This window comes from Diabrotica undecimpunctata, chromosome 5 (genome assembly GCF_040954645.1).
Source record: "Diabrotica undecimpunctata isolate CICGRU chromosome 5, icDiaUnde3, whole genome shotgun sequence".
NCBI classification, from domain to species: Eukaryota; Metazoa; Arthropoda; class Insecta; order Coleoptera; family Chrysomelidae; genus Diabrotica; species Diabrotica undecimpunctata.
Window position 1 is genome coordinate 88,808,042 of NC_092807.1, and position 14,078 is coordinate 88,822,119.

Sequence of the window (14,078 nt, forward strand, 5' to 3'; positions counted from 1 at the left end):
AAAAATACACAAAATTCTATGTTGATCTTTTTCCAGTGCGTCTACGTTTACAATGCGTCAAACTATAAATCCAGCTTAAGTGAAGCAGTATTCATTAATATAAATTTCATCCCCGTAGATATCGTTCCGTCTTACTACACTAGTACCAAAAGAGTTTTTATCAAACTTCTAAGTTGAACATCATGCATTTCCATTGGCCTAAATTGGACCGATTGGCTGGATCAACGCATTCTTTTCAACTGTTAAGAAATACGAATTTTGTATTATTGTATATTCCACTTATTTGCCAGATATGTTTAAAGTTGTGAGTCCTACTATCTCAGATTGTTGGACAAGTTGGTTGCTTTTTTTCTGCACAAAGCAAACTCAAATTTTTTTCTTCTGTTAGTTTTCTTGCATGTTTCGTCCGGGCCACATAATGATAGGATTTTCCACATTGGATTCTTACTTACCTGGCTGAATACTTCCTAGTCTAATATAACTTAAAATATAATTAAGCAAATCTATCGTAAACTATGTATTGTGATTGTGTATATTATCACAGAATACACCATTTTTTTAAGAAAGGAGAATCATAGAAAAAAGTTAACCAACATCAGAGATATGTAAGAGAGTACTGTCTTACATATCTCTGACCAACATAAATAAATAATTATAATTGGCAACGTCGCCTTTTATTTGAAACGTACCTATCATCTGTCAATGTTTCTCTTTGACTTTTCATTTATCTAGAATTCAGTCTTTTTATGTTCGGAGGTTGAAAAGTAAGTACGGCTAAAGTAATTTTGTAATTTTTATATGGAATATAATAAATTAAATCTCAAATACTACTAATAAATAATAATATTCACTAAAAATTTATGGATTACTTCGATATTTTCAGATTTAAATATTTTAGGTTAAGTTTTTATTTTACACATGTAACTTTTTACTCACTTCAAATATTTTTGTAGTAAAACCTCAAAATGGTAAACGGTAGGATACCGTCGGTTCATTCTAAAACCTATGTAACGCCTAGGCGTCCATATGAGAAGGCCCGTTTAGATCAAGAATTGAAAATCATTGGAGCCTTCGGTCTTCGTAACAAACGTGAAGTATGGAGAGTGAAATACACTCTGGCCAAAATCCGTAAGGCCGCCAGAGAACTGCTTACTCTAGAAGAGAAGGATCCCAAAAGGTTGTTTGAAGGTAAGTCATAATACAAATTGTACAATGTGCTTTAGTGAGCTGTGTGTTATGTTTAAACTTTTTTAGGTAATGCACTCCTACGTCGATTGGTCCGTATCGGAGTACTAGACGAGAACAGAATGAAGCTCGATTATGTATTGGGTCTCAAGATTGAAGATTTCTTGGAAAGACGTCTACAGACACAAGTCTTCAAATCTGGTCTAGCTAAGTCAATCCATCATGCTAGGGTATTGATCAGACAACGTCACATCCGGTAATATTTATTCTGATGGTTATTTGTATAAGAAAACAATTCGTGTTTAACACATGTTTCTAAAAGGCCACTTAGTCAAATGACTAACGCCTTTTTGTTTCTAACAATGAATAGAAGGTGTCAGGTAATTTATAATATTTATAACAAATGTGCTTCAAATTGCAAAATAATTCCAACACAACTATTGGTTTTTCACCTGTACTATTTTTATGTATTAAGATAAGTAACATAAAATTCAGTATTTTTGATGTAGAAACACATGCTATCATTTTTATCCATACAATAGGATTTAACCTGTTATGAGCAATGTCCGAAATTGTAAAATCCAAGCTTTATATGGAAAATATTGTCCACTTCTAGCATTTTACCTACAAACTGTACAATATCTAAAGTGGTAATATAGTTTGGGGCATTTCGCATTTTAAGGCACTCTAACCTAACCAAATATATTTCCTCAAGGCACCGCGTCACAGTGTTGCCGTATTTATTTTAGTAAAATATGTATATGAATGTTACAAATAATATAAAGTTACTTTTACGAAATAATAGTTTGTGTTATGAGAAGCTACAAATTTTAAATAAGTATAAAACTTGCCATATTTTTTTTGTAAAATGTATACGAAGGTTTAAAATATAAGTTACTTTTACGAAATTATAATTTGTGTTATGAGAAGCTAAAAGTTTTAAATAAGTATAAAACAAATATTATATACGGTAATTTAATTAATACTATTAATTTTTTATATCATTGTAATCAATTTTATTGTATATGCATTTGATTATCTTTAATTTAACTAAAATCTATGAATGTTTATATAATTTCAATGCATTTCTATTATATACGGTAATTTAATTAATACTATTAATTTTTTATATCATTGTAATCAATTTTATTGTATATGCATTTGATTATCTTTAATTTAACTAAAATCTATGAATTTTTATATAATTTCAATGCATTTCCTATTAATTTTTATATGCATTTCTTTAATATTATGTGAGAGTATGAAAAAACTGGAGACTTGGCAACTCTGACACCATTTAAGAGTATTTTAACTGTCATATAAAAGCTTGGCTAGGTTAGAGTGCCTTAAAATGCGAAATGCCCGAAAATTATATATTTATATAATATAGATTTCTTCTTTTCGAATTGATAAAGTTAAAAATCTGAGTTATTTTAAACTGATTTGTAGATTATTCCAAGAATAATTTAATACTATGATCCAGAAGTCAGAAACTGATTAATTATGGATTTATAACCTCATTTGTTTTTGTTTGCATTTAAAAACAAGTAAAGTAATAATTATAAAAATTGATATGAGTTATATCTTACATTTTCTCAAACTTTTGATGCATTGCTATTTATAAAAATTTGAACATTGTACAGCAATTCTTTTATAAAAATTTGATGATCATTATTTCGGAGATTCTACAGTAAAGGGGTACAATTCTAGAAGTGGATGAGATTTTCCGTACAATTGTCCTATTTTGGGCATTGCTCAGATTTACTGGTTTGTTTTCAATTTATTTTTGGTTTTCTTCATCCATATAAAGTATTTCATGTTTCTAATTCTGTCTTCATAATATGTAGTTATTCTTATGTAATGGCTAATTATTTTGACTAGTCGGATTAGTCTGAAATTTGAACAGTGGATTGTGGTTGATTTTTTATTCACTTTGTAATGTATACATTTTTTCGTGCTGAGCTATATTTTTTCTGCATTTTTCATTCAAAAAACTTATATTCTGACATTAATACAGCTGCTGTCAATGATGTGTGTAAGTGCATACTTTTTGAACCAATGCTGCCACACTTTTCAAAAATATTGTTTATTGTGATAATACTTGATTTCCATTATAAATTTTAATTTGTTACTGATAAATGAGTTTGCAAAAAATACTAATGTCCAGTTTCCGTTTCCTCTTTGTGTCATTGCCATCAAACTGTATTTCATTTTATGTTGTATTTCATTGAACGCATTGGTTATTAGCTTTTCTTAATTTAAATTTTTAGATGTGATTTGATTAGGTTAGTTTTTATTACTATACATTTACTCAGCAAAAAACAAGTGTATATGTGGGAACATTGAGCCTTTGCAGAATTTCTTATAATATGAACAAATGCGCTGACTCCTTTATCCAAATTGAATGAATTTATTTTTTTATGAATTGAATTTAACAGGGAAAATGATTGGTATTTACAAATGGTTTATACATTTTACATAACTAAGGCTATTTCGTGTTTCACAACATCATGCTAATTTTCGATTTCCTACTTTTTTTTAACATCTTTACACTTTTCATATGATTTGTAATAAAAAACAAGAATATTTACCTTTTTCCATTTTTCAGTCTTAATCTAAAAAATGCGAATTTTTAGCTATCCTTACCAATGTAAACATTTACCTTATTTTCTTCTCTTCCTTCTTTTTGTGTAGACATGACATGTCTGTTTTTCGATGTGCCTCAAGGAAGATGTCGTTCCATCGTTGGCAGGTTGAACATTAGAGGACTTTGGGAATCCCTCTGTCTTATCCATTGCTATCTTTAATTTGGGACAGTTAGTTCTTCTATTTTTTACTTTTATTGTGTTATAGTAGATATTTTTTATCTCTCTGTCCTACAATGAGTGGATAACATCCTTTAATTTGACCCTGTCAAATGCTGTATTAAGGTTCACGAAACAAAAGAATGCCAGTTTGTTGTATTCTAGTGATTTCTCTTACACTTGCCTCATTATAAATATAGTGTCAGTGCATGATCTTACCAACCTAAAACCTTGTTCTTCTGCTAGTGTTATAATTTCATTCATATTTGCTCTTTAATTAATTTGTTTCTTAAACATTGGTTTTGTCAAATCGTAATCCTTTTTTGGAGAAATATTTTTATTCCATTTTGTTTTCCTTTGATTGTTGTTTTAATGTTTATAAAAAAAACCTTCAAATTTAATTGTCTGGTTATATACAAAGTACTTACCTTGAATTCAATTTATATTACAGGGTCCGCAAGCAAGTGGTGAACATTCCCTCCTTCATTGTCCGTTTAGATTCACAAAAACACATTGACTTCTCTCTGAAATCACCTTTGGGAGGTGGTCGTCCAGGACGTGTTAAGAGGAAGAACCTCACCAAGAAGAGCGGTGGTGGCGGTGCAGCTGAAGAAGAGGAAGACTAAGCTGTATGACGTACTAGTTGTACTAGTACTTACATATTAATATACTTATGTATTAAGTTTCTAGTTTGTTTTTATCTTTTATTCCTATTCCCACAATTGGATGGTGTTATGTAAAGCAGAGTCAACCCACACACATCTGATTTTGAGATAAATGGCTTCGAAGTCTATAATCTGTTGCAAATCACACAAATTATTGTAGTATAGATATGATATATCAATTATTATTAAAATTTAGAATTATTTTGTCAACACAACTAAAAAAATTACAAACTCTAATAAAAAATTTAAAATAAAATGTTGGATAAATCCTTTTTGCTATTTGGAATATATATATATATATATATATATATATATATATATATATATATATATATATATATATATATATATATATATATATATATATATATTTATTATATACAAAATGTAGGACCAAATATTTCCTTTATATTTTTATTTAACAGATTAGAACTTTCTGACAGTCAAAATATTTTCCAAATTTAGTCAAAAATAATATTTAAGATTGCTTCGAACTTTGAATTTAGCTCTTAATAGTATTGGCGACGTGATATGTTGTTGGAGTTCAAGAAGCAGAAAAAAAAATGAAATTGGGTAGTGGAAAACACAAATTAAAAGATCTATCCAATTTTGTTTTTAATTTATTGTCTTACACATTCTAACACAACTGTTCGGATAGTTTGAACGAAAGTCTTAATTGGGAATTGTTTCAAGACTAAAGGAACCTAATGGAAAAACACAGGTGGCTAGTTCCTAGTGATAAATTACAAATTTCTGAAGAAATGTTTAAAAAATGGAAAGTGATTCATTGTAGAAAACTTCTAGTATTTTAGTAAATTCAGTTGCAGACTAGTTTTGAGGTTAATGGTAATAGTACCTAGCAGTGGCGGCTGGTGTAAAATTTTGGGTATGCCAAGCCAGCAAATTACATATAAAGTATATTCGTTTACCAAATTCCCATCAGTAAACATGAGCACGTGTTGATATTCGCCGTCTCATTCGTCAAGAGGCTATAAAAATTAATTTATTACCGTAAGCGAGACATATTCTCATGTTACAGATCCTAACTTGCCATCATTTTAAATTCAAAATGTATCGTGTTGATTTTTAAGTTAATTATATTGTGTTATATTTATGTTATAGTTATTGTTAAGTTATTTACTGGTCGTGTTATTTTTTAGAGTTTAGTTTAATTGTGATATAATGATTAAATTTCAAGAAATTCTTACACTAACAGTTTCAAAAGTAAATATTTTTAAAAATCATATGATACATAGGTCGTACATCAGTACGACCCTGTTTGGCTTACACGTGGTTATGTTGACGATTGGGAATTTGTAGAATGAATAGGGTTTAGCTATGTGTAATCAGTGGCGGATCCAGAGGGATGGGTCACTGGATCATGACCCCCACCCCTAAAAATATTTGAAAACCCACTTATTCTATTAGTGGTAAGACTAAAAGTGACCTTGCATCAGAGAAAAGTAATCACCCTCAAGATCCATGACCTCTCCAAAAAAAAATTCTGTAGCCGCCAGTGTGTGTAATACATTTTTTTTTGTGTGAGAGTGGGAATTTTTTTTTTGTTTTTTTCAAATTTTACGATATTTTTAAAACTTATTTGGGCCACCGTGCACTTGTTTGCAATTGTGTTGTTTGTATAAAAATATGTTACAATTGGATGGTCTCATGCCAGAGTGAACCAAAAGCCGAAATTGAAAATTTTCAGTACGACAGTTTAAAGTTATGAAGGTGTTATAAAATATACGCAATATGTTATAATCTCTTATAGGATATAAAAGGTTCTAAGACTATTCAAAAGAACATTTCTTTAAGACTTTTAGTAACAGCACATGATTTTGTCTACTTTTAAAGCTGTTTGGTCAGCATTTGCAGTACATGGTTCACTTTGGCAAACTTTTTAGCACTTAGTTCTGTCTGGCACGAGAAGTATAAATAAATTGTTCTTTTTGTTTGTAATCAAGTTTATAAATACATCATTAAAACTAACAATACAAAAGAATTAAATTTTCAAGAATTATGAGTAATTAAATTATACAAATGTGTAAAAAAACTAATAGTAGCAATATTTAGATCGCATTGTTCATCTCATTTTCCTCTTCATTGTTATTGTCATTATCTTCTTCAATGTCATCTTCCAATACTTCACTTTGTTGAAGTTTATTGTAAAATTGGTGATGGCATGGTGGTACGAATTGCAAAAGTGATCTGATATCATTAAGTTTTGCTTGACTTAATTTTCTTCCTTCGGGGTAAAGAATGCTTAAGTTTAAAGAAGCTAGGTTTACAGGTCGGCCTTTCAATCTCTTATTTAGATTTACTGAATAAAATTGTATTTCTTTGTTATGTGTGTATTTAAATTCCATAACTCCTGGATGGTCTTGAGTAAATTTCATTTGTTTTATTTTTAACCATTCTACTTTTTGTTCATCTGAGTCTTTTTTGCGGTTTACCAGATTTTGTTTTAATGCATCCATACTCTTGAAATCCTCTTTTTCCATGCATACTACTTCAAATTTGTTCTTTTTAACTCTTGAGTTTGAAATTATGTTATGCCATTGTGTAGGCACATAAATTTCAGGATGATATTTCAACTTTTTTTCTATATAAAAAAAATTTTGAATAAAATCCTTTATAAAAAGGTATATAAAAAACCCAGTTGGGCTATGTTGCATTGACAAAACGTTTTCGGAATAAATATTCCATCATCAGTGTCAAGTTAATACATGGATGTAGCCACTAAATATGTGGGTAAAAACCCTTTAAAAATTATTAAATAAGATTTGATCTACATTATGTCTAATTTACATTTAAGATGTTAAAGTTACCGTTGGATAGGTAACAGGGCGACATATGACTCTACATTAATATATACATATGACTAATGTAGAGTCATATGTCGCCCTGTTACCTATCCAACGGTAACTTTAACATCTTAAATGTAAATTAGACATAATGTAGATCAAATCTTATTTAATAATTTTTAAAGGGTTTTTACCCACATATTTAGTGGCTACATCCATGTATTAACTTGACACTGATGATGGAATATTTATTCCGAAAACGTTTTGTCAATGCAACATAGCCCAACTGGGTTTTTTATATACCTTTTTATAAAGGATTTTATTCAAAATTTTTAATATATGGTATACAGCCAAATACAGGAACTTTGTTTCCTTGTGGATTTTAAAATCGCTATCGTTTTGTAGATATGAATGTCCTGGCTCAGCAAACTTATGAACTACTTCCTTTATGTTTAAAATAGGGGACTGCACTATGTACATCCATAACGCGGCAATATTAATGTTGCGGTTTTGGCCGCCACATGAGTCAGACCATGCAATCAATATGTCCTTATGATCATGGGTATTTATGAATTTTAAAATACATGATCCTATTTCCTGGGAACCTCGTGAGGCAGTGCTCTCATCCCAAACATGCATTGTCCCGACATTATTTTCAAAATTATGTATACCAAGATTGTAGCATAAAAGCTGCCTCTTATAGTAAACAACTCCTGTGGTTAGTTTAGGAAGAAGCGTTACTTTCTGAAGATCAAAACTAATTACTGTAGCTTTCCCTTCTTTACTAATCTTAACGTCTTCATTTATTTCTGAGCGAGCTAACTGTACTTTTCTGTGGTGTAGTTCCTGGTTTAGTTTCTTAGTCTTTAACATTGCTTCATCTTTGTTTTCCTCAGCTGCCTTTATTTCAATGTTCAACCTGTCACATGTTTGACAGGTATCTTTTCGTGGAGATTTAAAACTAAGATTAAAATCACGTCTGAACACTTTTTCATAAAGCGATTGGCTTGGAACTTCGTCAACATTTCTCTCTCTTAAACTATCAACATAGAGTCTGTACATTAATGACAAATTTAAATTACAATCCAAGTATTTTTTTTGGGATTGAGTTCTACAGTAATGACTTACTATGGTAGGGAAACTTTGTATATGATTTTTTATTGACTCCATTGTGGACGGTGAAGATTTGTTATGAGGCACTTTTTTCCCTCTAAGATCACTTAAATTTCCACTTTTTTTCTTAAGTAAAGCACGATGTACTCTACTACTATTGATTTGTAATATTCCCATAAACATTTTTTGCATACTTTAATATCTCCGTTTTCAGAAGGGATATAAAATTCACGATTGCCTGTTTTTTTTTAAATATCAGTGTTCTTACGACGTCTTATTATCGTTCTACATTTTACAGCACCACTTATTATGCTTGTTTGAGTTTCCCAAGACTGTGACTCGTTATAAAACAAATTAAAAAAACTTTCTTTTTGCTGTGCTGTAAGCTTATTTTGGCAGTTTATTTTGCAATTGCAGGAATAGTCATTAAAAGATTTAGAGTGTATGACAGTACCTGAAGTATTGATATATTCTTTACCAGCTGCCCTTTTTTGCTTGCGAATATTTTTTTCCACTTCTTAGGATCAGATTTTCTCTTCTTGTCTTGAGGTTCTTCCTGCCCTCTGGTATTTTTTTCATCTGTAAAAACACAAAACTATTAATATTTTATATAAGTAAATATTTTACATTACTTTTTTATGTTATAACATAAAAATACTTTGAAACACACATTCACTATGCATAAGACAGACAATTTACGTTCTCTTTTGCCAAAGTGAACTATGTGATTTTAATTTTTTTTTACAATTCCAATATAAATTAATGGAATATATTGCTTCATTCTTATATAGATAGGTAAATACTATGTTCTTAGGTTGGTATAACTGCTCATATTTCACTAGCACTCCCAGTGGACACTGCAAGAAATAAATTTGCACATGGTTCACTTTGGCAAAAGAAACGTTCCAAAACATAATCAAACTTTGATAATGAAGTTTTATGGCAATAAATATTATTATCTTACCTGATTCTGTAATATCCGAATCAGAACTTGGATGGTAATCATCTGAAGACCCATTACTGAAATCAGCGTGTTCATCTTCACTAGAATTTCTATCAACAATGTCATGACGATGTGAACTATGTGCACGGGAAGCCATCTTGGACTGGATGATGGTTCACTGTGGCATATGACTACCAGTACTACCACCCTTTTGCTAAATAGAATTTACTAATTTCCAGCTGATGTTTTCTGTTATTCACATAGTTCGTTTTGGCATAAGTTTAGAACAAAAGTTTGCCTCATAATGGAAATGAAAAAGTTAAAACAAATAAAATGCACATAGTTCACTCTGACATGAGACCATCCAATTATAGATTATGTTACATAATTTTTTATCATAATTTAAAAGAAAATTATATTACAATTTGATAATTACGTTACAAGTGACAACAATGATCGGCGTAGGCCCGATCGTCTGGTGCTTAAACAGCAAGCATAAACACGACAATATAAATCGTTGTCCGTCAAGCTGCAACTTCAAACGCCTTTTTTACAGGGCTGGGTGATCTTATGTGAGCTGGGTCGGCCAGTTTCGATCGGGCCTATTAATGATATTTAAAATGCCTGAATACGATTCGATGCTTTCTGTGGTAATATAATAACATAGTTGTTTTAACGGACGCTAATGTATTGAGTAATTTAGTACATTTAAAAGTTATTTACATGCATTAACATAATTTTTGAATATACGTTTTTCAATTTTAAAGCTTTTAAAATTATTGGGTAGGCCCGGCCTATCCTGCCTACTCCCAAAAGCCGCCACTGGTACCTAGTCAATTTTTTTACTTATACTTTTTAAATTGACTTGCGTAGGTAATAATAAAGGTACAATGAATAATAAAAAATTGTAAAATTATTTATGCCTAATAATAGAATCACGATTTTTTGCCGAGGGATCTTATGAAATATCGCCATCTGATATCCCTGTAGATTAGTGTTGCCAAAACACTGGGAAAAATAGTCGGAATTCTATTTAAAAAGTCATGAGATTTTCTGAATTCGATATAAGATTATTATTAGAGGGTAAGAATGGGAAAAAACGAGATCTATAAAAAAAAAACTGTATATTTTTGCAACCAAAATAAGCCATATATTAGAAAAACTTAAAAAAAAAACCCAATAACCTAACAAAAACACATTCCTTTATATTTAAATCTTTAAATAATTAGGTACCTATGAATTTTGTTTAGTGACTAGTGAAACAACGTTGATTCTAGCGATTCTGACTAGAATCTAGTCAAGAGTCACTATAATCATCGTTCTTATTTAAATAGGTCGCACTGGTTCATAACTTTTTGACCATATTTACACTTACAATAAAATTAAAGCATGTATTATTTCCAATCAAATGTTTCATATGTAAATTGTGGTTTTGTCAAATTTATTTCTCTAGAAGAGTCTATACGGCAGCACTAAACTTCTTCTTAGGGTGCTTGTCTGTTCCGAACATTGGCGATCATTCTGGCTATGATGACTTTGTTGGTTGCTATACGGAATAGCTGTGTTGAGGTTTTTCTATACCATACTTGCGGTTAGCAAGCCAGGATATTCTTCTTCGTCGTGGGGCCCTTTTTCCTTCAATTTTAACTTTCAAAATGCATTGGAGTAGCTCATATCTGCCTTGATTTCTCATTATATGTCCCAAGTACCGTAGCTTCACAACGGCCCTTCACAACGTTGACCAAGTCCGCGGTTGTGTTCATCCCCCGTAGTACTTCTTAATCGGTGACTTTGTCTGTCCGCGGTATCTTCAGGATCCTTCTGTATAACCATAGCTGAAAAGTTTGAAGTTCTGATAGAGTTTCCGCCTTCAATGTCCACGTTTCTACTCCGGTGAGGTGAGGTCATGGCTTTGAACACAGAGCTCATAGTCAAGAATGCAGTTTGTGCCTTTCCGATGCGACATTTAATCTCTTGGGTATTGTCCCACTATTCATTGATTAAAGTTCCCAAGTAGTTGTACTGTGAGACACGTTCAATTCTCATTTGGTTCACATACAGATTTGCTCCAGTTATGTTTTCCTTGTTTAATATTTTATTTTTTTATTCTAAATATATTTCATCTTTAAAAACAATAAAAATCGATCATTTTCATCACATAATATTAGGTGGAATAATTACTCCTAATTATTTAAATTTCAATACCTATTGAGTTCAATTGACCCTCCCCCAGTCGTAGTTCCATAATAAAATAATTTTAAAATCCGAACGCATTTGCTATCTTCTTTACTCCAAATGCGTTCTCTGTTTATTTTTCGCATCGCTAGAGTTTAAACTGAAAGACAGAGCTAACTTTGACGAACTGTAAAGATTTACAATGTAGTTTTCCTTATATACAATTAAACTAGTACCTGAATTTAAGTACTTTGCAATACGTAAAATACCTCTTAACATGGACTACCTGTAAAACTATGAACTAAAAAATTAATTTAATAATACATAATATATATATATATATATATATATATATATATATATATATATATATATATATATATATATATATATATATATATATAGTATACTCCCTTCTATAACGAACACGGTTATTACGAGTTTTCGCTTATAACGAGGTACATTAGATGTAACGTGAAATTTCTATTGAACTATAACCCTCTATAGCGAGGTAAATTTGCTTATAACGAGAGAAAAGAAGATTGAAAAACGTGTTTTTTTAGGTTTTGGCCCGACCGTAGCTATAAATAAATACCCTTTTTAAATGCCGTCCGCAATAAACTTCTTACAATTTATGATTCTTAATCTGAAATTTACAATTTATGATTCACAAGTGTCATTGTAGGGGGTTGACCATTCACACCTAATAATAGAGGTCCTAATAGACAAGATGTGGAAAGTATTTTAAAGGTTGTCAGAAACTTTATCCAAAGAAAAAACGCAAATGAAAAAGCATAAAACTGTTTCACATCTTTAGAAAATAGGATAGACAGAATACTGGACAATTTAAAGTAGTCAAAAATGACAGACTTCTTCCAATTGCAGACGCAGTAGTTCGTGTTATTCTTGAAAATACGCTTTATACAGATTTACAGAATACAGATTTTTTGTTTTAACGTAAGTATATCACTGACAATAAAAGTAAACAACTCTTTTTTGTTTTAATGTATTTCATTGACAATAAAAGTAAACAACTTTATTTCAAAAACGCCATTCAAACAATATTTACTAAAGAGCGTTCCAAGTTAAGAAAATAACGTTGCGGAGATAGGGCCATGTATTTCTTATGGACGATAGAAGCGCAGCGATGCCACGATGAACACAAGCACGATTCAGGGTTGTATAATTTGTATTTTCGTTTTCACATTAATGTTTTTTAACGTAATTGACCAAAAGTGCCCATTCGAAACAAGAGATGAAAAGTACAGAAAATGATTTTAATTAAATAAATAGTATTTACAAAAGATAATTTTATTTTGTCTTATTTTAATTATAGTAACGACAGTTTATTTGTTTTTCGGTAAGAATATTATATACCATAAATTATAGAAACCAGTAGAAAATAGTGCTTATTTAAATCATGCACTTTGCCGACTTAAAGATTTAAAAGCAAATAAACGGACCGCTTGGAATGCATATATCTAATTACTAATTGCAACTTAAAATAATACGGTGTACGTATGTCAGCGATTTTATGTCGTTCTCTGAGACTACATAACAATAATAAGGTTTTGTGGTTCTTCAGTTGTTATTCTGACTTTACAGTTAAATGTTAATTGAAAATGGAAATTCGAAAAATATATCGACAATCTAGTAAACCGCATGCCTGAGAGTTTTGGCAACACTGATCTCCATAAGCCTAATGTTATTTTCTTAACGTGGAACGCTGTATAACATCTTATATTGCTCCGAATGGCTTCACTATAGAAAGTTAATGTTTTAGAAAACTACATATTCATATGTATGCACAGTATTATTGTTGTTGGATATAACGAGATCCGCTTATAACGAGGTAATTAGTCTGCCATTTCAGTTCTCGTTATAGAGGGAGTCTACTGTATATATATATATATATATATATATATATATATATATATATATATATATAATTACTCAGTTCTCGGGAAGAACCGCGTTGAGAATTTAAAACTCGACGTTTCGGCACCCATTTTGGAGCCATTATCAAGAGTGATACGGTTCGGTTCGGGTTCGGGGTCTCAATCTGCCTACTCCCCTCACTCGAGATGTACCAGTATCGTGTTCTATATTGAAAGAACTGTCTCTCGGCACTGAGGTCTCAATCTGCCTATTCCTCAGTGTCGAGTCACTGGACACACATACGATACTGGTAGAACACGATACTGGTACGTCTCGAGTGAGGGGAGTAGGCAGATTGAGACCCCAAACTCGAACCGAACCGTATCACTCTTGATAATGGCTCCAACATGGGTGTGAAGTTTTAAATTCTCAACGCGGTTCTTCCCGAGAACTCAGTAATTTTCATTTATCTGACCGCGGAAACTTATCCGAATATATATATATATATATA

General features: G+C 30.9%; 2 protein-coding genes across 3 annotated transcripts; one reads left to right on the forward strand and one right to left on the reverse strand.

Annotated features, from left to right (window-relative positions):
- The first annotated feature begins 630 nt into the window (after positions 1 to 630).
- RpS9 (ribosomal protein S9) lies at positions 631 to 4,674 on the forward strand. Of its 2 annotated transcripts, none has more exons than XR_011951005.1 (4): positions 631 to 764; positions 954 to 1,188; positions 1,255 to 1,565; positions 4,441 to 4,674. XR_011951005.1 is itself a non-coding variant. In XM_072532172.1 (4 exons), the coding sequence occupies exons 2-4, from the start codon at positions 966 to 968 to the stop codon at positions 4,613 to 4,615; spliced, it is 585 nt and encodes a 194-aa protein (XP_072388273.1). In that variant the 5' UTR covers positions 631 to 764; positions 954 to 965; the 3' UTR covers positions 4,616 to 4,674. The 2 variants fall into 2 exon arrangements, 1 of the variants encoding a protein (XP_072388273.1); XM_072532172.1 differs by having other exon boundaries at positions 1,255 to 1,441.
- Positions 4,675 to 7,558: 2,884 nt separating this feature from the next.
- LOC140440679 (uncharacterized) lies at positions 7,559 to 10,447 on the reverse strand. The gene is made up of 2 exons (XM_072531036.1): positions 9,536 to 10,447; positions 7,559 to 9,150 (listed from the first exon to the last, which is right to left on the reverse strand). The coding sequence occupies exons 1-2, from the start codon at positions 9,669 to 9,671 to the stop codon at positions 8,972 to 8,974; spliced, it is 315 nt and encodes a 104-aa protein (XP_072387137.1). The 5' UTR covers positions 9,672 to 10,447; the 3' UTR covers positions 7,559 to 8,971.
- Positions 10,448 to 14,078: the final 3,631 nt, after the last annotated feature.

What these genes read in the sequence shown, in the direction of transcription:
- LOC140440679 (XM_072531036.1), bottom strand. Translation starts at nt 9,671, where the DNA reads ATGGCTTCCCGTGCACATAGTTCACATCGTCATGACATTGTTGATAGA. An exon ending in TTCGGATATTACAGAATCAG is followed by an intron (nt 9,151 to 9,535) that starts GTAAGATAATAA and finishes GTGTTTTTACAG; the next exon opens with ATGAAAAAAATACCAGAGGG.
- RpS9 (XM_072532172.1), top strand. Translation starts at nt 966, where the DNA reads ATGGTAAACGGTAGGATACCGTCGGTTCATTCTAAAACCTATGTAACG. An exon ending in TCCCAAAAGGTTGTTTGAAG is followed by an intron (nt 1,189 to 1,254) that starts GTAAGTCATAAT and finishes AAACTTTTTTAG; the next exon opens with GTAATGCACTCCTACGTCGA. An exon ending in ATCAGACAACGTCACATCCG is followed by an intron (nt 1,442 to 4,440) that starts GTAATATTTATT and finishes TTTATATTACAG; the next exon opens with GGTCCGCAAGCAAGTGGTGA.